Source organism: Artemia sp. Qi Xiang Cuo, chromosome 16, assembly GCF_049724085.1.
Source record: "Artemia sp. Qi Xiang Cuo chromosome 16, ASM4972408v1, whole genome shotgun sequence".
Lineage (NCBI taxonomy): Eukaryota > Metazoa > Arthropoda > Branchiopoda > Anostraca > Artemiidae > Artemia > Artemia sp. Qi Xiang Cuo.
In genome coordinates, this window is record NC_142809.1 from 49,687,252 (window position 1) to 49,711,890 (window position 24,639).

At 34.1% G+C, this 24,639-nt stretch overlaps 1 protein-coding gene across 1 annotated transcript in view; it reads right to left on the reverse strand.

Annotated features, from left to right (window-relative positions):
- Positions 1–24,639, reverse strand: part of kin17 (kin17 DNA and RNA binding protein) — a 91,434-nt gene that overhangs the window by 40,741 nt on the left and 26,054 nt on the right. Inside the window, exon 2 of the mRNA XM_089102805.1 lies at positions 6,409–6,630. Coding sequence (XP_088958931.1) covers positions 6,409–6,630 — 222 coding nt within the window. The remainder of the gene's footprint in view (positions 1–6,408; positions 6,631–24,639) is intronic.

Below are 24,639 nucleotides of genomic sequence, written 5' to 3' on the forward strand. Positions count from 1 at the left end.
TTTCTCTGTTAAAATTATACTTGAATTATGTTATTTGTTAAAAGTAATAAGATATATTGAAATGAAATTGACTTCAGTTATAACATTTTAAATTGAGATAGAACTTTTTATCGTCCGTGAAAATAATTAAAAGTATGGGATTGCTGTTTCTATCTTCAACATAAAAATTTAGAATTGTACTTTAAATTTATTTATCTCTTTGTTAAATATAGAACTGACGTTTTATTATTTTATTGTCTTGTTATATATTTTTATATTATTTTTGTCTTTGGTAAAATTCAGAATAGAAGTTTAACATTCATATTCTTCATTGTTGACCTTGTAAATTTATCAATATATTAATATCTTAAGTGGCATTATTAACGTGGAGTTTCTTGCTGTGTATATCTTCCATGGAAAAACTTATAATTTTACTTTTAATTTCTTTATTTATTTGGGAAATAAAGATTTGAAATTGAATATTTTTTTTTTCTCTGTTGAAATTAGAATTGAATTTTGTTCTTTTTTAAATTTCAGAAGAGAACTTGAACCTTTCTTCACTTCGTTGAGGAAATTGTAAATTGAACTAGAACTTTTATTTTCCGGGAAAATATTCACAAGTATGGTAGTTCTTTTTCTATCTTCCACCGAAATATTTAGAAGTTTACTTTAAATTTATTTATGTCTTTGATAAATATAGAACTTAAGTGTATTATTTGTTTTTTCTCTGACAATTTTAGAATTGTTTCTTGTTCTGTTTTAAAATTCAGAAGATACCTTGAATTTTAATTCACTAAATTGAGGACAATGTCAATTGAATTAGAACTTTTTATATTCCTGGAAAATATTCACAAATATGGTCTTTCTTTTTCTATCTCCCTCCAAAACATTTATAATTGAACTTTAAATTTCTTTATGTCTTCGTGAAAAAAAGAACTGAAGTGGAAGATTTTATTGTCTCTTGTGATATTAGAATTTAATTTTTTTATTTGTTAAAATTCAGAATAGAACCTGAACTGTCCAAGACTCCATTGAGTACAATGTAAATTGAACTAGAACTTTCTATCTTCCGGGGAAATATTCACAAGTATGGGAGTACTTTTTCTATATTCCACCGAAAAATTTAGAATTGTACTTTAAATTTCTTTATATCTTTGTGAAATAAGGAAATGAAGTGGAAGATTTTTATTTTCTCTGATGAAATTAGAATTGAATTTTATTCTTTGGTAAAATTCAGAAGAGAACTTGAACCTTTCTTCACTTCGTTGAGGAAATTGTAAATTGAACTAGAACTTTTTATTTTCCGTGAAAATATTCACAAGTATGGTATTACTTTTTCTATCTTCCACCGAAAAATTTAGACTTGAACTTTAAATTTCTTTATATCTTTGTGAAATATAGAACTGAAGTGGAACATTTTGTTTTCTTTGGAGAAATTAGAATTGGAACACGTTCGTTTGTAAAATTCAGAAGAAAACTTGAACTTGTTTTATCTTCTGCTAAAAATTTTGAATAGTATTTTAAATTTTTCATCTCGTCGAGAGAGATCCGTCCTAAAGTTGAAAATTTTTATATTATTTGGAAAATTATAATTTATTAAAAACTAATTTCTTTTTCAGTGAGAAAAGTGGGTTAACAATATCAGTACTTCAAGTTGGAAAATGGTTGTAGGCGGTAATTTATTACAGGAACTGTTACTAAAAGTATATAATAAAACAATAAACATTGTTAAAATTGTAGAGGTGTATCTTGGGTGGGTTCGGGGGAGGGCGTGGGGGTCGCCAGGGGTCCGGGAGGGGGGGTGGGGTAAGAGGTGCGCCTGTGTGGCCCTTGGGGGACCGATCGGAGTCGGGGGCGGGCGGGGGAGGGTCTTTGCTCGTCGGAGAGGGTCCGTGAGGACCGTCTGGTCCGTTGGGAGCCCAGTGAACCGTGGAGACCTAGGGGATTGTCTGGGGTGGGCCGGGGACACCTTGAGCACAGTGTGGGCCCGTTGGGACTCGGTGGTTCCGTTGGGGTTGTGTGTTCCCGTGAGGACCGAGAGAATTGAGGTGGGCTCCGGGGTATGCGGGTGTGATGCCGGGGGCGCTTGGGACGCCAGGAGGATCTGTGGGGGCTAGGGGTTGACCGGTGGGGGGCGACGGGGGCCGGTGGGAGCCTGGGGGCCCGGTGTGGACCGGTGGCCTCCATCGGGGGGGGGGTCGAGCCCTCGGGGCCCTTGGAGAGCCCTGGGTGCCCGGGGAGGGCCTGTGGGGACCGGTGGTGGGCGTTTGTGGGTCTGGTGGACCTTTGGGGACCGGGAGAGGGCCGTTGGGGGCGCGGGTAGGGCCTGTTTAGGGTCGGGGGCCGTTGGGGGGCGGGGGCACCTTGGGGGAGGGGGGGTGGGGGTTGGGGGGGCGGGGGGGGGCCTTTGGAAGCCCAGAGAACCTTTGAGGACGAGGGGATGCCTGGGGGGGGGGGGTAGGGGGAGCGTAACCTTTGGGGTTGGGGTAGAGGACCTCACAACACTGTTCAATTGAAACTTGTGTATTATAACGACCACACTCAAATTCTTCTCCAAAATCTCTTCAAAAATCACCTTTTAAAAAGTCTCTAGCTGTTTCGCCGAAATAGTTCCATAAAATAGCTAAAGCGTTTTCGCCAAAATTATCCCTAAACGGAATTTCGGCATGTTCCTTTTGTTTGGCATCTCTGTGCCAATGCATTTCAAATTATTTGGAAACCTTTTCGCACGCTAAGATCAAAACGTCTGCTCGGAAACGATTCTCTTGTTAGAAACAACAAATTAATTTCCATTTCGTGAATCAATTCTCTTTAGAACAACAAATTAATTCCCCTTTCGTGTCAATCAATCAATCATGACATCATGTGTGATCTAACTGTTTCTCCTAGACAATTCTCTTTGGAAATGCAAAGGACATTAATTAACTTGACGTCATCTGTCAGACATTAATTAACTGTTTCCCGGGAACTCGTAACATTTGGCTTGGAAACAACAATAACAAATACTGTTTCTGGATCATAACATCTGCCTCGAACAGGAAGGAAGTGTCATTAACTTTGCTTCGAACGACAACAACATTGACCCCATTAACCACGTGTTCTCCCAAATTACTCTGTTCAAAACAACAACAACATTGACCTTGGCATTTTGCCTCGGAAACAACAACAACATTGGCATTCACTGAGGGCGTGTCAAAAACACACCTGGTGAAAGAGGTCATTGAGAAAGAGGTCATTGACCCTGTCCTCATTAAACTATGTAAAAAAGTTGTAGGTGGCAGCAGGGGTGAGGGATCGGAGTTATAGGGTCATCTCTACTGACTTGATATTTCCAAATTGGCCAGATTTTAATGGAGGTACTAGTAAAAATATGAGTAATAATTTAGATTCTTTTGAGGAGGAGGAGGAAGGCAGAGTCTTGGCTGTGGCTTATTTATATTAGATCTCCAGAGCCTATAGGTGAGCATGGCTCGAATCTTCTAGCAACGTTGTTTCCCAAAAATTGCCATCTGACCTCTCTCTCTCTCTCTCTTTTTGTTTTAACCGTTCATAAACTAACCTTCTATCTTAAAATGGTGTGCAATATGCATCGACTTTTATATACGCTAGGTACGTTTTTAGCATTTATGAATTTAGGGCTTGCCAATGATGCTTTAAATACTGGCACCGCTCAGCCACAGCCAAGACTCTGCCTCCCCCCTCCTCCTCTCTTCTCTTAAAAGGATTTTATCTCTATTTGAACTTTTATTTACCCTCTCCAAAAAATCAGTTTCATAATCTGGACCAGATTGAAACCACCTAATAATCATCTTCTTAGGACCCCCCCAGGGGGGAAAAGACCTTGATAGAAGTTTGTGAAATAAATTATTACTTATTTTAGAATGCTGTATTGAACTGTAACTAAATTTATGACTTGGAATCAAAATCAATGTACTGCATACATGGAATTAATATTACACAGACCTAATAACAAAAGTTTATATACTATTTGAATTAGGACAATAGGAATATTTATTTTATAACATAAAAAAAAGTAGTCGCCCTCCCGCATGTTCTGTACCCTGCCCTTCTTTTTAGAGATTCTAATATCTGCGATTTTTCTTAAATTCACGTTTGCTATTTAAATATTATAAATTTTCACTTGGTTTTCGAATTTTTGTAGTAACAATGAATTAGTTTTGAGGTTTAAAATTGAAGAGCCGTTGGAATTAGCTAGGGTTAAGAAGGATAATTTTTACCATAAGTCAGAAAACTTTCTTTTTATGCACAAGTTTTTTGCTTTTTTTCAGGATTTAATGTTTGATATTCTATACTTTGTTTCGTTTGTTGAAGTGTTTCTTTGTTTTTACAATTTCATTGATGTATTGTATATACTCCTTGATTTTGAGGAAAATAAATAATGAAATAATTAGAAGTATAAGAAAATAAAAGTACACAATAAAAATAGATTGAATATGTAATATATAAGAAAAACAATGTAATAGCAATAAATAAAATAGAACAGTTAAAATCAACATCAGTCATAACTGTCAGGTTTTACTTATCAAGTTTTTTTACCGTAGAGCTATAAAAAATCGAGGATCGAGATAACATAGCGCCTACCGGTCAATCAAACAGTTCGTGATAACGAACTGTAAGTCAGGAGCGACCCAGCTCAATAGTAACCGAAACCCTAAAAAACGGGATTTTAATACCAATAGATACATCAAAAGAATCAGATTTCAATGCTGATTTCAAATATATGTTCCATCAAGTTTAGTCCACCTATCAAAAGTTACGCGCCTGAGAAAATTTGGCTGATTTTCGAAAAAAGGAGGAAAGACCCCTTAAAAGTTATAGAACATTTATAAGTTATAAGAAAAGTTATAGATTCAGCGTATCAGAGAACCCTACTGTAGAGTTTTCAAGCTCCTATCTGCAAAAATGTGGAATTTTGTATTTTTTGCCAGAAGAAAGATCACGGATATGTGTTTATTTATTTTTTGTTTGTTTTCTTTTTCCCCAGGGGTGATCGTATCGACCCAGTTGTCCTAGAATATCATGGGAGGACTCATTGGAACGGAAATTAAAAGTTCTAGTGTCCTTTTTTAAGTGACCAAAAAAATGGAGGACACCTAGGCCCCCTCCCACGCTCATTTTTTCCCAAAGTCACCCGATCAAAAATTTGAGATAGCCATTTTGTTCAGCATGGTCAAAAATATGATAACTATCTCTTTTAGGATGACTTAATTCGCCAAAGTCCCCAGGGAGAGGGCTGAAAGTTATGAACTTTACCCAATGTTAACATTTAATATTGGTTATTGGGGAGCATACAGACGTTTTCAGGGGTATATTTTCTGGTAGGGGGGGGGGGCTGGGGCGGGGGTTATGTGGGAGGATCTTTACATGAAAGTTTTCATGTGGGAACATTGCTATGAAGGGGGCGCCGGATTTTCCAGCATTATTTAAAAAAAAAAGATCAGAAATTAAACAAAAAAAAAACAAGTTTTTCAACTGAAAGTAAGGAGCAACATAAATACCTAAAACGAACGGAAAATATTACGTATATGATTGGGTTCGCCCCCTAGTCAACCTCGCTCTTTAAGCCAAAGATTTTTTAGTAATTTCATAAGAGCTATTTATTCTAATTAACGGCCTTTGTGATTAAGGGGTCATTTTTAAAGAATTAGAATAAAATTCGAACTTTAGCGTAAAGAGCGAGGTATTGACTAAGGGGGCGAACCCCTTAATATACGTACTAAAAATATTTGACTATAGAAATTCGTTACGTAAGTTAATTCGTAAGTTACGTATATTTATTACTAATAAAAACGTTCGTAAATAAAATCAAACAACGTTCGAGAAAGCCATTTAACCAAATAGGATTAAAATTAATATGCAAATTTGGTGTTGATTATTCATGTACGGTGAGTCAAAATCAAAACCTGCATTTATTCAAAAACGTTCAAAAATTAAATAAAAAAAACAAGTTTTTTCAACTGAAAATAAGGAGCGACGTTAAAACTTAAAACGAACAGAAATTATGCTGTAAATGAAAGGGGATGTCCCCTCCTCAACGCCTCGCTCTTTACGCTAGAGTTTGACTTTCTCACAACTCTGTTTTTTAAAAAATAAAAAACTTTAGCGTAAAGAGCAAGGCGTTGAGGAGGGGACAGCCCCTTTCATATACAGAATAATTTCTTTTCGTGTTAAGTTTTAACGTCGCTCCTTACTTTCAGTTAAAAAAACTTGTTTTTTTTTTATATTTAATATATGTAATAAACCATCCTTTCTCTGTTTCATCTGCCAATTTTACCTTATTTTACCAATTTTACTGACGGGGTTTTTATTTTACGGTAATTTTACAATAGCAGTCTTCACTGTCAGGTTTTACTTATCAAGTTTTTTTTACCATACAGCTAAACTAAATCAAGGATAGAGAGAACATACCGGTCAATATATGTAATAAACCATCCTTTCTCTGTTTCATCTGCAATCACTTGTCCACTTCGACCAAGGTATTTTATGAATTCAGTTAATGTTACCCACTGTGTTGCAGTCATATGGACGTGATTTCTGTCGTGAATGTATTCCTGATATACAACATTGGCGTTCACCCTACGGGTACCATACTGCCTTCGAAGTAAATCTAAGTAGGTTTTTTCGAACTCTCTGCAAAAAAAAATGAAATCAATATGCTATTGTTGGTTGTGGTTCTTCGTGTACTTATTTGCTGCTTGACAAAAGACTGCTCACATGACATTCGTCATTCCTGGGACGTCATTCAATATGTGACGTCAGCAATTCACGTCATTCCTAAACGAACAAAATTTTTCACCAGCTTTCACAGATTAGTTGTGGCAAAAAGTCAACACGGTCAATCAATAGCAAAAAAGGTTCAAATTTGGGTAGCCAAAAGTGCTCCCCAACTCTTCAACTTGGGACACTACACATATCCAGTTCAGGATGAAATCAGGGAGGCGGAGGTAATTTTACAAATCACATCCCAATTTTATATGTTACATACTGTGAAACTACAAGAACACTGTGTGAAATAGTTTTTGATAAATCTATCCCCAGTTGGCCCAAAGTCTTAATTGCTTTCATTTCAACCATCATATACATACTATTTTTCCTTAGTTTTCCTTAAAAAAAAAAAAAAAAAAACTCAATAGAAACCTACTTCTTTTCTGTATAAACTTCAAAAATACAGAATTACATGCAATATACAATTTCGAATTTTAAAGCTCCCGCTCCTTTCCCTCTCAAAGAAGTATTTTAGATTTAGGAGACTAGGGGAAACAAGACATTTTGATGGAGAAGAATTGCTTATATTTTTAGTCAGATGTAAATCAACTGAATGTTCATAATCATCAGAAGGAATACAAAATTCTCTTGCGAATTAGCTTCAATGTATTTTTTTTTCTACAGATGAATTTGCGTGGAAAGAATGGTAATAGAAACTTCGAAGGAGGCTTATTCGATCGGAAATCGCACGTTCTAGTACATTTTTTAAGAGATAAAATTAATAAGAGGGCAACCAGACCCACTCCCGAGCTTATTTTGTAACCCCCGTGAACCCCTAAAGTCATCTGATTAAAAATTTGAGATAGCCATTTTATTCAAAACAATTAAAGGATCCACTGAATATTCTCTTACTGATGATATGACCCCGCAGCCCCTGGGGCAACAGCCATAAGATATACAAGTTGCTCAATTTTACACATAGGCTTTTTACTGGAAAAGAGGGGAGGGGTTCATGTTGGGTGAGCAATTGGCTCAAAGCTTTCAAAGATATTTCTCTGGTCCACATTTTGTTGTGAATGGGGAAGGGGGGGGGGGAACAGGGCAAGAAATGGGTAAAAAAAAGTGTTTGTTCCTGATTAGTAGTATTTTGAGCAAGCTCTAACAGATTGTTCGCTATGCCAAGATTCCCAGTGCCTTCCAAGGGCTTACTACGGAAACGCCATGTGTATTCAAGTAAACCAAAAGATGCTATGTGCGCTGGATTTTTCATAATATCTTTGGAATGACTTATTAGATCTTGAAACCTCGAGGGAATGGTAGTTAGAGGGATGAGTATTCTGTGGATTTTGGGCAGAATTAAAATGAAAGACACTATATGTATCCAGTTCATTTAAATACCATATCTACAATATCTTGGAAATGGCTACGGGATAGTTAGAATTTTCAGCTACTTTTCAGCAAAGGAAGGTAGGGAAGGAATATTGAAATTTAGTGCTAGGGAAATGGGTAGACAGTTTTTGTCTCCCATCCAGATGAAAATAAGGTTTTTGAACTATGAACTTTTATTAGACTAATAATTTGTGCAGGTTGAAGTGGTAAGATAAATCAGAGACTACGTGAGGCCAAGCCGTCAAAATGGCATATTTGCAAAATCTCAGGATAGCCTAAAGGAATTAAATTAAAACTGTTGGAAAATATTGAGGGGATCCAAATCAAAAGACACTATGCACATCAAGGTTATCGAAATACCGTATCTGCAATATCTCGGGATGGGATATTAATGGCTAAAGGGATAAAATTGAAATTTTGAGGAGTAGCCTAATGGAAGTGTTCGGGGGGGGGGGTCAAGTGGATTGTAAATCTTGATTTGCAGGGGGGAGCTAAATCGAAAGACGCTATATATATATATATATATATTATATATATATATATATATATAGCGTCTTTCGATTTAGCTCCCCCCTGCAAATCAAGATTTACAATCCACTTGACCCCCCCCCCCGAACACTTCCATTAGGCTACTCCTCAAAATTTCAATTTTATCCCTTTAGCCATTAATATCCCATCCCGAGATATTGCAGATACGGTATTTCGATAACCTTGATGTGCATAGTGTCTTTTGATTTGGATCCCCTCAATATTTTCCAACAGTTTTAATTTAATTCCTTTAGGCTATCCTGAGATTTTGCAAATATGCCATTTTGACGGCTTGGCCTCACGTAGTCTCTGATTTATCTTACCACTTCAACCTGCACAAATTATTAGTCTAATAAAAGTTCATAGTTCAAAAACCTTATTTTCATCTGGATGGGAGACAAAAACTGTCTGCCCATTTCCCTAGCACTAAATTTCAATATTCCTTCCCTACCTTCCTTTGCTGAAAAGTAGCTGAAAATTCTAACTATCCCGTAGCCATTTCCAAGATATTGTAGATATGGTATTTAAATGAACTGGATACATATAGTGTCTTTCATTTTAATTCTGCCCAAAATCCACAGAATACTCATCCCTCTAACTACCATTCCCTCGAGGTTTCAAGATCTAATAAGTCATTCCAAAGATATTATGAAAAATCCAGCGCACATAGCATCTTTTGGTTTACTTGAATACACATGGCGTTTCCGTAGTAAGCCCTTGGAAGGCACTGGGAATCTTGGCATAGCGAACAATCTGTTAGAGCTTGCTCAAAATACTACTAATCAGGAACAAACACTTTTTTTTACCCATTTCTTGCCCTGTTCCCCCCCCCCCTTCCCCATTCACAACAAAATGTGGACCAGAGAAATATCTTTGAAAGCTTTGAGCCAATTGCTCACCCAACATGAACCCCTCCCCTCTTTTCCAGTAAAAAGCCTATGTGTAAAATTGAGCAACTTGTATATCTTATGGCTGTTGCCCCAGGGGCTGCGGGGTCATATCATCAGTAAGAGAATATTCAGTGGATCCTTTAATTGTTTTGAATAAAATGGCTATCTCAAATTTTTAATCAGATGACTTTAGGGGTTCACGGGGGTTACAAAATAAGCTCGGGAGTGGGTCTGGTTGCCCTCTTATTAATTTTATCTCTTAAAAAATGTACTAGAACGTGCGATTTCCGATCGAATAAGCCTCCTTCGAAGTTTCTATTACCATTCTTTCCACGCAAATTCATCTGTAGAAAAAAAAATACATTGAAGCTAATTCGCAAGAGAATTTTGTATTCCTTCTGATGATTATGAACATTCAGTTGATTTACATCTGACTAAAAATATAAGCAATTCTTCTCCATCAAAATGTCTTGTTTCCCCTAGTCTCCTAAATCTAAAATACTTCTTTGAGAGGGAAAGGAGCGGGAGCTTTAAAATTCGAAATTGTATATTGCATGTAATTCTGTATTTTTGAAGTTTATACAGAAAAGAAGTAGGTTTCTATTGAGTTTTTTTTTTTTTTTTTTTAAGGAAAACTAAGGAACAATAGTATGTATATGATGGTTGAAATGAAAGCAATTAAGACTTTGGGCCAACTGGGGATAGATTTATCAAAAACTATTTCACACAGTGTTCTTGTAGTTTCACAGTATGTAACATATAAAATTGGGATGTGATTTGTAAAATTACCTCCGCCTCCCTGATTTCATCCTGAACTGGATATGTGTAGTGTCCCAAGTTGAAGAGTTGGGGAGCACTTTTGGCTACCCAAATTTGAACCTTTTTTGCTATTGATTGACCGTGTTGACTTTTTGCCACAACTAATCTGTGAAGCTGGTGAAAAATTTTGTTCGTTTAGGAATGACGTGAATTGCTGACGTCACATATTGAATGACGTCCCAGGAATGACGAATGTCATGTGAGCAGTCTTTTGTCAAGCAGCAAATAAGTACACGAAGAACCACAACCAACAATAGCATATTGATTTCATTTTTTTTTGCAGAGAGTTCGAAAAAACCTACTTAGATTTACTTCGAAGGCAGTATGGTACCCGTAGGGTGAACGCCAATGTTGTATATCAGGAATACATTCACGACAGAAATCACGTCCATATGACTGCAACACAGTGGGTAACATTAACTGAATTCATAAAATACCTTGGTCGAAGTGGACAAGTGATTGCAGATGAAACAGAGAAAGGATGGTTTATTACATATATTGACCGGTATGTTCTCTCTATCCTTGATTTAGTTTAGCTGTATGGTAAAAAAAACTTGATAAGTAAAACCTGACAGTGAAGACTGCTATTGTAAAATTACCGTAAAATAAAAAGCCGGCCAGTAAAATTGGTAAAATAAGGTAAAATTGGCAGATGAAACAGAGAAAGGATGGTTTATTACATATATTAAATATAAAAAAAAAACAAGTTTTTTTAACTGAAAGTAAGGAGCGACGTTAAAACTTAAAAACGAACAGATATTATTCCGTAAATGAAAGGGGCTGTCCCCTCCTCAACGCCTTGCTCTTTACGCTCAAGTTTTTTATTATTTAAAAAAAAGAAGTTGTGGAAAAGTCAAACTCTAGCGTAAAGAGCGAAGCGTTGAGGAGGGGACAGCCCCTTTCATATACAGAATAATTTCTGTTCGTTTTAAGTTTTAACGTCGGTCTTTACTTTCAGTTGAAAAAACTTGTTTTTTTTATTTGATTTTTGAAAGTCTTTGAATAAATGCAGGTTTTGATTATGACTCACCGTACATGAATAATCAACAACAAATGTGCATATTAATTTTACTCCTATTTGGTTAAATGACTTTCTCGAACGTTGTTTGATTTTATATACGAACGTTTTTATTAGTGATAAATATACGTAACTTACGAATTAACTTACGTAACGAATTTCTATAGTCAAATATTTTTAGTACGTATATTAAGGGGTTCGCCCCCTTAGTCAATACCTCGCTCTTTACGCTAAAGTTCGAATTTTATTCTAATTCTTTAAAAATGACCCCTTAATCACAAAGGCCGTTAATTAGAATAAATAGCTCTTATGAAATTACTAAAAAATCTTTGGCTTAAAGAGCGAGGTTGACTAGGGGGCGAACCCAATCATATACGTAATATTTTCCGTTCGTTTTAGGTATTTATGTTGCTCCTTACTTTCAGTTGAAAAACTTGTTTTTTTTTTGTTTAATTTCTGATCTTTTTTTTTAAATAATGCTGGAAAATCCGGCGCCCCCTTCATAGCAATGTTCCCACATGAAAACTTTCATGTAAAGATCCTCCCACATAACCCCCGCCCCCTCCCCCCCCCCCTACCAGCAAATATACCCCGGAAAACGTCTGGATGCTCCCCCATAACCAATATTAAATGTTAACATTGGGTAAAGTTCATAACTTTCAGCCCTCTCCCTGGGGACTTTGGCGAATTAAGTCATCCTAAAAGAGATAGTTATCATATTTTTGACCATGCTGAACAAAATGGCTATCTCAAATTTTTGATCGGGTGACTTTGGGAAAAAATGAGCGTGGGAGGGGGCCTAGGTGTCCTCCATTTTTTTGGTCACTTAAAAAAGGACACTAGAACTTTTAATTTCCGTTCGAATGAGTCTCTCCCATGATATTCTAGGACAACTTGGTCGCTACGATCACCCCTGGAAAGAAAACAAACAAAAAATAAATAAACACATATCCGTGATCTTTCTTCTGGCAAAAAATACAAAATTCCACATTTTTGCAGATAGGAGCTTGAAAACTCTACAGTAGGGTTCTCTGATACGCTGAATCTATAACTTTTCTTATAACTTATAAATGTTCTATAACTTTTAAGGGGTCTTTCCTCCTTTTTTCGAAAATCAGCCAAATTTTCTCAGGCGCGTAACTTTTGATAGGTGGACTAAACTTGATGGAACATATATTTGAAATCAGCATTGAAATCTGATTCTTTTGATGTATCTATTGGTATTAAAATCCCGTTTTTTAGGGTTTCGGTTACTATTGAGCTGGGTCGCTCCTGACTTACAGTTCGTTATCACGAACTGTTTGATTGACCGGTAGGCGCTATGTTATCTCGATCCTCGATTTTTTATAGCTCTACGGTAAAAAAACTTGATAAGTAAAACCTGACAGTTATGACTGATGTTGATTTTAACTGTTCTATTTTATTTATTGCTATTACATTGTTTTTCTTATATATTACATATTCAATCTATTTTTATTGTGTACTTTTATTTTCTTATACTTCTAATTATTTCATTATTTATTTTCCTCAAAATCAAGGAGTATATACAATACATCAATGAAATTGTAAAAACAAAGAAACACTTCAACAAACGAAACAAAGTATAGAATATCAAACATTAAATCCTGAAAAAAAGCAAAAAACTTGTGCATAAATAGAGAATTTTCAGACTTACGATAAAAATTATCCTTATTAATCCTAGCTAATTCCAACGGCTCTTCAATTTTAAACCTCAAAACTAATTCATTGTTACTACAAAAATTCGAAAACCAAGTGAAAATTTATAATATTTAAATAGCAAACGTGAATTTAAGAAAAATCGCAGATATTAGAATCTCTAAAAAGAAGGGCAGGGTACAGAACATGCGGGAGGGCGACTACTTTTTTTTATGTTATAAAATAAATATTCCTATTGTCCTAATTCAAATAGTATATAAACTTTTGTTATTAGGTCTGTGTAATATTAATTCCATGTATGCAGTACATTGATTTTGATTCCAAGTCATAAATTTAGTTACAGTTCAATACAGCATTCTAAAATAAGTAATAATTTATTTCACAAACTTCTATCAAGGTCTTTTCCCCTCTGGGGGGTCCTAAGAAGATGATTATTAGGTGGTTTCAATCTGGTCCAGATTATGAAACTGATTTTTGGAGAGGGTAAATAAAAGTTCAAATAGAGATAAAATCCTTTTAAGAGAAGAGAGGGAGGAGGGGGGAGGCAGAGTCTTGGCTGTGGCTGAGCGGTGCCAGTATTTAAAGCATCATTGGCAAGCCCTAAATTCATAAATGCTAAAAACGTACCTAGCGTATATAAAAGTCGATGCATATTGCACACCATTTTAAGATAGAAGGTTAGTTTATGAACGGTTAAAACAAAAGAGAGAGAGAGAGAGGTCAGATGGCAATTTTTGGGAAACAACGTTGCTAGAAGATTCGAGCCATGCTCACCTATAGGCTCTGGAGATCTAATATAAATAAGCCACAGCCAAGACTCTGCCTTCCTCCTCCTCCTCAAAAGAATCTAAATTATTACTCATATTTTTACTAGTACCTCCATTAAAATCTGGCCAATTTGGAAATATCAAGTCAGTAGAGATGACCCTATAACTCCGATCCCTCACCCCTGCTGCCACCTACAACTTTTTTGCATAGTTTAATGAGGACAGGGTCAATGACCTCTTTCTCCATGACCTCTTTCTCCAGGTGTGTTTTTGGCACGCCCTCAGCGATGGTCTATGTTGTTATTGTTTCCGAGGCAAAATGCCAAGGTCAATGTTGTTGATGTTTTGAACAGAGTCATTAGGGAGAACACGTGGTTAATGGGGTCAATGTTATTGTTGTTCGAAGCAAAGTTAATGACACTTCCTTCCAGTTCGAGCCAGATGTTATGAGGTTCCCGGAAACAGTATTTGTTATTGTTGTTCAAGCCAAATGTTACGAGTTCCCGGGAAACAGTTAATTAATGTCTGGCAGATGACGTCGAGTTAATTAATGACTTTACATTTCCAAAGAGAATTGTCTCGGAGACAACAGTTTAGATCACACGATGATGTCATGATTGATTGATTGACACGAAAGGGGAATTAATTTGTTGTTCTAAAGAGAATTGATTCACGAAAGGGAAATTAATTTGTTGTTTCTAACAAGAGAATCGTTTCCGAGCAGACGTTTTGATCTTAGCGCGCGAAAAGGTTTCCAAATAATTTGAAATGCATTGGCGCAGAGATGCCAAACAAAAGGAACATGCCGAAATTCCGTTTAGGGATAATTTTGGCGAAACCGTTTTAGCTATTTTATGGAACTATTTCGGCGAAACAGCTAGAGACATTTTAAAAGGTGATTTTTGAAGAGATTTTGGAAGAGAATTTGAGTGTGGTCGTTATAATACACAAGTTTCAATTGAACAGTGTTGTGAGGTCCTCTACCCCAACCCCAAAGGTTCCTATCCCCCTACCACAACCCCGAAGGACGCCCCCGGTCCTCAAAGGTTCTCTGGGCTTCCAAAGGACCCCCCCCCCGGACCCCCAAAGACCCTCACCCAGTCCCCAAAGGTGCCCAGGCACCCAAAGGGCCCCAGACCCGAAAAAGGCCATACCCGAGCCCCAAAGGCCCTCCCCGGTCCCCACAGGGCCCCCAGCCCCCCCAACGCCCTCCCCAGGGCCCCAAAGGCCTTCCCCGGGCTCCCAGGGCTCCCAAAGGGCCCCGATTGCTCTACCCCACCCCAGAAGGAGGCCTCCGGTCCTCAAAGGTCCCCCAGGCTCCCGAAGGACCCACTGGACCCCCGAAGGCCCTCACCTGGTCCCCAAAGGTCCACCGGGCTCCCAAAGGGACCACCGGACCCCCAAAGGGTCCCCCGGACCCCAAAGGACCTCCCCAGGTCCGCAAGGGTCGCCCACACCCCCAACGGACCCACCGAGCCCCAAAGGGCCCAATCGGTGCTCAAGGGCTCCCCGGACCCCCAAAGGCCCTCACCCGGTCCTCAAAGGTCCACCGGGCTCCTAAAGGACCAGTCGGTCCTCAAGGACCCTCTCAGACGTGCAAAGACCCTCCCCAGACCCCCAACGGCTCATCCCGGTCCCCCCAGGTCCCCTCAGGCTCCCCAATGACCCCTCCCCCCCTCAAGGGCCCCGGGCTCCCCCAAAGCCCTCCCCCGCCCCCTTCCAAGAACCCCCGCTCCCTTTTTAACACTTTTTATTGCTTTATTATATACTTTTATAACAAGTTCCTTTCATAATGTCCCTCCTAAACCCATTTTCCAACTTGAAGTACTTATCCTTTTCACCCACTTTCTCAATGAAAAAGAAATTAGTTTTTAATCAATTCTAATTTTCCAAATAATATAAAAATTTTCCACTTTAGTTCAGATCTGTCTCGAAGAGATGAAAAATTTAAAATACTGTTCCAAATTTTTCGCAGAAGATAAAAAAAGTTCAAGTTTTCTTCTGAATTTTACCAAAGAACGTGCTCCAATTCTAATTTCTCCAGAGAAAACAAAATCTTCCACTTCAGTTCTATATTTCACAAAGACATAAAGAAATTTAAAGTTAAATTCTAAATTTTTCGATTTAAGATATAAAAATTAATACCAGACCTTTGAATATTTTCACGGAAGATAAAAAGTTTTAGTTCAATTTGCAGTGTCCTCAACGAAGTGAAGAAAGGCTCAAGTTCTCTTCTGAATTTTACCACAGAACAAAATTCAATTCTAATTTCACCCGAGAAAATAAAAATATTCCACTTCAGTTCTTTATTTCACAAAGACATAAAGAAATTAAAAGTACAATTCTAATTTTTCGGTGGGAGATATAAAAAGTAAGACCATGCTTGTGAATATTTTCCCGAAAGATAAAAAGTTCTAGTTCAATTTACAGTTTCCTCAATGAAGTCAAGGAAAGTTCAGGGTCTCTTCTGAATATTACCAAAGAACAAACTTCAATTCTAATATATACAGAGAAAAGAAAAATCTTCCAATTCAGTTCTTTATTTCACAAAGACATAAAGAAATTCAAAGTTCAATTCTAAATTTTTCGGTGGAAGATAGAAAAAGCAATACCATACTTGTGAATATTTTCCCGGAAAATAAAAAGTTCTAGTTCAATTTACAATTTCCTCAAAGAATTCAAGGAAAGTTCAAGTTCTCTTATGAATTTTAAAAAAGAAAACGATTCAATTCTACTTTATACATATAAAAAAAAAATCTTACACTTCAGTTATTTATTTCACAGACATAAAGAAATTTAAAGTACAATTCTAAATTTTTCGGTGGAAGATAGAAAAAGCAATACCATACTTGTGAATATTTTCGCGGAAAATAAAAAGTTATAGTTCAATTTACAATTTCCTCAATGAAGTGAAGAAAGGCTCAAGTTTTCTTCTGAATTTTACTAAAGAACACGCTTCAATTCTAATTCTTTCAGAGACAACAAAAATCTTCCTCTTAATTTCAATATTTCGCAAAGAAATAAAGAAATTTAAAGTACAATTCTAAATTTTTCGATTGAAGATAGAAAAAGCAATACCATACTTGTGACTATTTTCCCGGAAAATAAAAAGTTGTAGTTCAATTTACAATTTTGTCAATGAAGTGAAGGAAAGTTCAAGTTCTCTTCTGAATTTTACTAAAGAACAAAATTCAATTCTAATTTCACCAGAGAAAATAAAAATCTTCCACTTCAGTTCTTTATTTCACAAAGACATAAAGAAATTTAAAGTTCAATTCTAAATTTTTCGGTGGGAGATAGAAAAAGCAATACCATACTTGTGAATATTTTCCCGGAAGATAAAAAGTTCTAGTTCAATTTACAGTTTCCTCAATGAAGTCAAGTAAAGTTCAATTTCTCTTCTGAATATTACTAAGCAACATTCTTCTATTATAATTTTATCAGAGAGAAAAAAAATCTTCCACTTAAGTTACCTATTTCACAAAGACATAAAGAAATTTAAAGTAAAAGTCAAATTTTGTCGTAGAGAGATAGAAAAGCAATCACTTGCCTGTGACTATTTCCCTGAAAAATAAAAAGTTTTCGTTCAATTTAAAATTTCCTCAACGAAGTCAAGGACAAGTCATGTTCTCTTCTGAATTTTACCAAAGAACACAATTCAATTCTAATTTCTCCAGAGAAAACAAAAAATTTTCACTTCAGTTCTTTATTTCACAAGGACATAAAGAAATTTAAAGTTCAATTCTAAATTTTTCGGTGGAAGATAGAAAAAGTAATACCATACTTGTGAATATTTTCCCGGAAAATAAAAAGTTCTAGTTCAATTTACAATTTCCTCAAAGAAGTCAAGAAAAGTTCAAGTTCTCTTCTGAATTTTACTAAAGAACAAAATTCAATTCTAATTTCACCAGAGAAAATAAAAATCTTCCACTTCAGTTCTTTATTTCACAAAGACATAAAGAAATTTAAAGTTCAATTCTAAATTTTTCGGTGGAAGATAGAAAAAGTAATACCATACCTGTGAATATTTTCCCGGAAAATAAAAAGTTCTAGTTCAATTTACAATTTCCTCAACGAAGTCAAGGAAAGTTCAAGTTCTCTTCTGAATTTTACCAAAGAACATGCTTCAATTCTAATTTTTTCAGAGAAAACAAAAATCTTCCACTTTAGTTCTTTATTTCACAAAGACATAAATAAATTTAAAGTACAATTCTAAATTTTTCGGAGGAAGATAGAAAAAGCAATACCATACTTGTGAATATTTTCCCGGAAGATAAAAAGTTCTAGTTCAATTTAAAATTTTCTCAACGAAGTGAAGAAAAATTCAAGTTCTCTTCTGAATTTTACAAAAGAATAAAATTCAATTCTAATTTCCCCAGAGAAAATAAAAATCTTCCACTTCAGTTCTTTATTTCACAAAGACATAAAGAAATTTAAAGTTCAATTCTAAATTTTTCGGTGGAAGATAGAAAAAGTAATACCCTACTTGTGAATATTTTCCCGGAAGATAAAAAGTTCTAGTTCAATTTACAGTTTCCTCAATGAAGTCAAGGAAAGTTCGAGTTCTCTTCTGAATTTTACCAAAGAACAAAATTCAATTCTAATTTCACCAGAGAAAATAAAAATCTTCCACTTCAGTTCCTTATTTCACAAAGACATAAAGAAATTTAAACTTCAATTCTAAATTTTTCGGTGGAAGATAGAAAAAGTAATACAATACTTGTGAATATTTTCCCGGAAGATAAAAAGTTCTAGTTAAATTTACAGTTTCCTCAATGAAGTCAAGGAAAGTTCAAGTTCTATTCTGAATTTTACTAAAGAACAAAATTCAATTCTAATTTATTCAGAGAAAACAAAAATCTTCCACTTCAGTTCTCTATTTCACAAAGACATAAAGAAATTTAAAGTTCAATTCTAAATTTTTCGGTGGAAGATAGAAAAAGTAATACCATACCTGTGAATATTTTCACGGAAGATAAAAAGTTCTAGTTCAATTTGAAATTTCCTCAACGAAGTGAAGAAAGGTTCAAGTTCTCTTCTGAATTTTACTAAAGAACAAAATTCAATTCTAATTTCACCAGAGAAAATAAAAATCTTCCACTTCAGTTCTCTATTTCACAAAGACATAAAGAAATTTAAAGTTCAATTCTAAATTTTTCGGTGGAAGATAGAAAAAGTAATACCATACCTGTGAATATTTTCACGGAAGATAAAAGTTCTAGTTCAATTTAAAATTTCCTCAATGAAGTCAAGGAAAGTTCAAGTTCTCTTCTGAATTTTCTCAATGAACACACTTCAATTCTAATTTCTCCAGAGAAAACAAAAATCTTCCACTTCAGTTCCTTATTTCGCAAAGACATAAAGAAATTTAAAGTTCAAGTCTAAATTTTTCGATGGAAGATAGAAAAAGTAATACCATACTTGTGAATATTTTCCCAGAAGATAAAAAGTTCTAGTTCAATTTAAAATTTCCTCAATGAAGTCAAGGAAAGTTCTAGTTCTCTTCTGAATTTTATCAAAGAACACGCTTCAATTCTAATTTTTTCAGAGAAAACAAAAATCTCCCACTTCAGTTCTTTATTTCACAAAGACATAAAGAAATTTAAAGTTCAATTCTAAATTTTTCGGTGGAAGATAGAAAAAGCAATACCAGACTTGTGAATATTTTCCCGGAAAATAAAAAGTTCTAGTTCAATTTAAAGTTTTCTCAATGAAGTCAAGAAAAATTCAAGTTCTCTTCTGAATTTTACCAAAGAACCCAATTCAATTCTAATTTCACCAGAGAAAACAAAAATCTTCCACTTCAGTTCTTTATTTCACAAAGACATAAAGAAATTTAAAGTTCATTTCTAAATTTTTCGGTGGAAGATAGAAAAAGCAATACCATACCTGTGAATATTTTCACGGAAGATATAAGTTCTAGTTCAATTTAAAATTTTCTCAACGAAGTCAAGGAAAGTTGAAGTTCTCTTCTGAATTTTCTCAATGAACACACTTCAATTCTAATTTCACCAGAGAAAATAAAAATCTTCCACTGCAGTTCCTTATTTCGCAAAGACATAAAGAAATTCAAAGTTCAATTCTAAATTTTTCGATGGAAGATAGAAAAGTAATACCATACTTGTGAATATTTTCACGGAAGATAAAAAGTTCTATTTCAATTTACAGTTTCCTCTATGAAGTCAAGGAACGTTCAAGTTCTCTTATGAATTTTACTAAAGAACAACATTCAATTCTAATTTTTTCAGAAAAAATAAAAATCTTCAACTTCAGTTCTTTATTTCACAAAGACATAAAGAAATTTAAAGTTAAATTCTAATTTTTCGGTGGAAGATAGAAAAAGAAATACCATACTTGTGAATATTTTCCCGGAAGATAAAAAGTTCTAGTTCAATTTAAAATTTACTCAACGAAGTGAAGAAAAATTCAAGTTCTCTTCTGAATTTTACCAAAGAATAAAATTCAATTCTAATTTCACCAGAGAAAATAAAAATGTTCCAATTAATTTCTTTATTTCACAAAGAAATACATTAATTTATATTAAATTTATAAATTTTTCTTAGTAATATAGAAAAAGCAATACCATACCTGTGAATATTTTCACGGAAGATAAAAAGTTCTAGTTCAATTTAAAATTTTCTCAATGAAGTAAAGAAAAATTCAAGTTCTCTTCTGAATTTTACCAAAGAATAAAATTCAATTATATTTTAACCAGACAAAATAAAAATCTTAAAATTAATGTCTCTATTTCACAAAGACATAAATAAATTCAAATTACAATTCTAATAGGTAGGAGGTATTTATTAATATTAATACCATGATTGTGACTATATCCAAGTAAAATAAAAATTTCTAGTTCAATGTACAATTTCCTCAATGTAGTCATGGAAAGTTCAATTTCTCTTCTGAATTTTAACAAAGAACACGCTTCAATTCTAATTTTTTCAGAGAAAAAACAAATATTCCACTTCAGTTCTATATTTCACAAAGACATAAAGAAATTTAAAGTTCAATTCTAATTTTTCGGTGGGAGATAGAAAAAGCAATAACATACGTGTGAATATTTTACAGGAAAATAAAAAGTTCTAGTTCAATTTACAATTTCATCAACGAAGTGAAGAAAAGTTCAAGTTCTCTTCTGAATTTTACTAAAGAACAAAATTCAATTCTAATTTCACCAGAGAAAATAAAAATCTTCCACTTCAGTTCTTTATTTCACAAAGACATAAAGAAATTTAAAGTTCAATTCTAAATTTTTCGGTGGAAGATAGAAAAAGTAATACCATACCTGTGAATATTTTCACGGAAGATAAAAATTTCTAGTTCAATTTAAAATTTTCTCAACGAAGTGAAGAAAAATTCAAGTTCTCTTCTGAATTTTACTAAAGAACAAAATTCAATTCTAATTTCACCAGAGAAAATAAAAATCTTCCACTTCAGTTCTTTATTTCACAAAGACATAAAGAAATTCAAAGTTCAATTCTAAATTTTTCGATGGAAGATAGAAAAAGTAATACCATACTTGTGAATATTTTCACGGAAGATAAAAAGTTCTAGTTCAATTCAAAATTTTCTCAACGAAGTCAATGAAAGTTCAAGTTCTCTTCTGAACTTTACCAAAGAACACGCTTCAATTCTAATTTTTTCAGAGAAAACAAAAATCTTCAACTTCAGTTCTTTATTTCACAAAGACATAAAGAAATTTAAAGTTCAATTCTAATTTTTCGGTGGGTGATAGAAAAATTAATGCCATACTTGTGATTATTTTCACGGAAGATAAAAAGTTCTACTTCATTTTTAAATGTCCCCGGAAGATAAAAAGTTCTAGTTCAACTTGCTATTATCTTTGTGAAAACAAACAAACTCAGAAAAAATGTTCAATTTTCCTTTAGTACCTATGCAATTAGACTAAAAATGAAGATATTTATACAGAGTTTCAACTCGCTATGGCTAAGTTTGCTAAAAACAAGCTATTTTCTTGCGAAAACACACAAAATCAGAAAAAATGTTCAATGTTCCTTAAGCACCTACGAAATTAGGCTTAAATGAAGATATTTATGCAGAGTTTCAACTCGATATGGCTAAGTTTGCTAAAAACAAGCTATTTTCTTGCGAAAACACACGAAATCAGAAAAAATATTGTTAGGTTATGTTAAGTTAGATTAGGTTAGGTTAGCCTACGTACGCGCGCATATAGGTTAAGTTAGGTTAGATTAAGTTAGGTTAGATTAAGTTAGAATAGGTTAGGTTAGGTGAGGTGAGGCTAGGTTAGCCGACGTCAGCGGGCGGACGTCTGCTAACCAAGCCGGTCCTAACTTAATCTAACCTAACCGAACCTAACTTAACCTAAACTAACTTAATCTAACCTAACTTAACCTATCTGCGCGCGTACGTAGGTTAACCTAACCTAATCTAACTTAACCTAACCTAACAATAATTTTTCTGATTTCGTGTGTTTTCGCAAGAAAATAGCTTGTTTTTAGCAAACTTAGCCATATCGAGTTGAAACTCTGCATAAATATCTTCATTTAAGCCTAATTGCGTAGGTGATTAAGGAACATTGAACATTTTTTCTGATTTTGTGTGTTTTCGCAAGAAAATAGATTTTTTTTATCGAACTTAGCTATAGCGATTTGACACAATTAATAAATATATTAACTTTTAGTCTAATTGAATAGGTACTAAAGGAACATTGAACCTTTTTTATGAGTTTGTGTGTTTTCACAAAGATAATAGAAGGTTAAACTAGAACTTTTTATCTTCCGGTGAAATTTAAAATTGAAGTAGAACTTTTATCTTCCGTGAAAATAATCACAAGTATGGCATTAATTTTTCTATCACCCACCGAAAAATTAGAATTGAACTTTAAATTTCTTTATGTCTTTGTGAAATAAAGAACTGAAGTGGAAGATTTTTGTTTTCTCTGAAAAAATAAGTTGAAGCGTGTTCTTTGGTAAAGTTCAGAAGAGAACTTGAACTTTCCTTGACTTCGTTGAGAAAATTTTAAATTGAACTAGAACTTTTTATCTTCCGTGAAAATATTCACATGTATGGTATTACTTTTTCTATCTTCCATCGAAAAATTTAGAATTGAACTTTGAATTTCTTTATGTCTTTGTGAAATAAAGAACTGAAGTGTAATATTTTTATTTTCTCTGTAGAAATTAGAATTGAAGTGTGTTCATTGAGAAAATTCAGAAGAAAACTTGAACTTTCCGTGAATTAATTTAGGAAGCTGTAAAATGACCTAGTACAGTATATCGACATGGGAAATAATCAGTTTTAGGGTCTTAGTTTTTCGATATTCAAACGAAAAATGTAGCCTTGTACTTTGAATGTTTTTATGTCTATGTGAAATTTAGACTTGTCCTGAGTGATTTTTATTTTATCTGGTGAACTTAGTAATTAAGTTGGGAATATGTTCAATGTCATTCTTGCACTATCACTTTACGTAACGTCATTGATGCATGGTTTAATAGTAAGATTAAGTTGGATTGTCCGGGAAAATAAAAACAATTCGTGGCTTGCTTTTTCCCACTTCACCCGACCCATTGTTATATTAATTTAATATAATGTTTTTATGATTGAATTTAATAAAAGTATATGAGTATTTTTATTTTATCTGAAAAAAATTATAATTGTATATTATTCTTTGTAAAAATTAAGAAGATAACTTGAACTTACCTTGACTTCAGTGAGGAACCTGTACATTGAACTAAAACTTTTTATTTTCCGTGAAAATATTCACAAGTCTGTTATTACTATTTATATCTTCCACCGAAAAATTTAGAATTGAACTTTAAATTTCTTTATGTCTTTCTGAAATAAATAAATGAAATGGTAGATTTTTATTTTCTCTGGTGAATTTAGAATTGAATTTTGTTCTTTGGTAAAATTCAGAAGAGAACTTGAACTTTCCTTGACTTCATTGAGGAAATTGTAAATTGAGCTTGAACTTTTTATCTTCCGGGAAAATATTCACAAGTATGGTATTACTTTTTCTATCTTCCACCGAAAAATTTAGAATTGAAATTTAAATTTCTTTATGTCTTTGTGAAATAAAGAACTGAAATTGAAGATTTTTATTTTCTCTGGTGAAATTAGAATTGAATTTTATTCTTTGGTAAAATTCAGAAGAGAACTTGAATTTTTCTTCACTTCGTTGAGAAAATTTTAAATTGAACTAGAACTTTTTATCGTCCGGGAAAATATTCACAAGTATGGTATTGCTTTTTCTATCTTCCACCGAAAAATTTAGAATTGTACTTTAAATTTCTTTATGTCTTTGTGAAATAAAGAACTGAAGTGGAAGATTTTTGTTTTCTCTGAAAAAATTAGAATTGAAGCATGTTCTTTGGTAAAATTCAGAAGAGAACTTGAACTTTCCTTGACTTCATTGAGGAAATTTTAAATTGAACTAGAACTTTTTATCTTCAGTGAAAATATTCACAAGTATGGTATTACTTTTTCTATCTTCCATCGAAAAATTTAGAATTGAACTTTGAATTTCTTTATGTCTTTGCGAAATAAGGAACTGAAGTTGAATATTTTTATTTTATCTTGAGAAATTAGAATTGAAGTGTGTTCATTGAGAAAATTCAGAAGAGAACTTGAACTTTCCTTGACTTCGTTGAGAAAATTTTAAATTGAACTAGAACTTTTTATCTTCCGTGAAAATATTCACAGGTATGGTATTACTTTTTCTATCTTCCACCGAAAAATTTAGAATTGAACTTTAAATTTCTTTATGTCTTTGTGAAATAGAGAACTGAAGTGGAAGATTTTTATTTTCTCTGGTTAAATTAGAATTGAATTTTGTTCTTTAGTAAAATTCAGAAGAGAACTT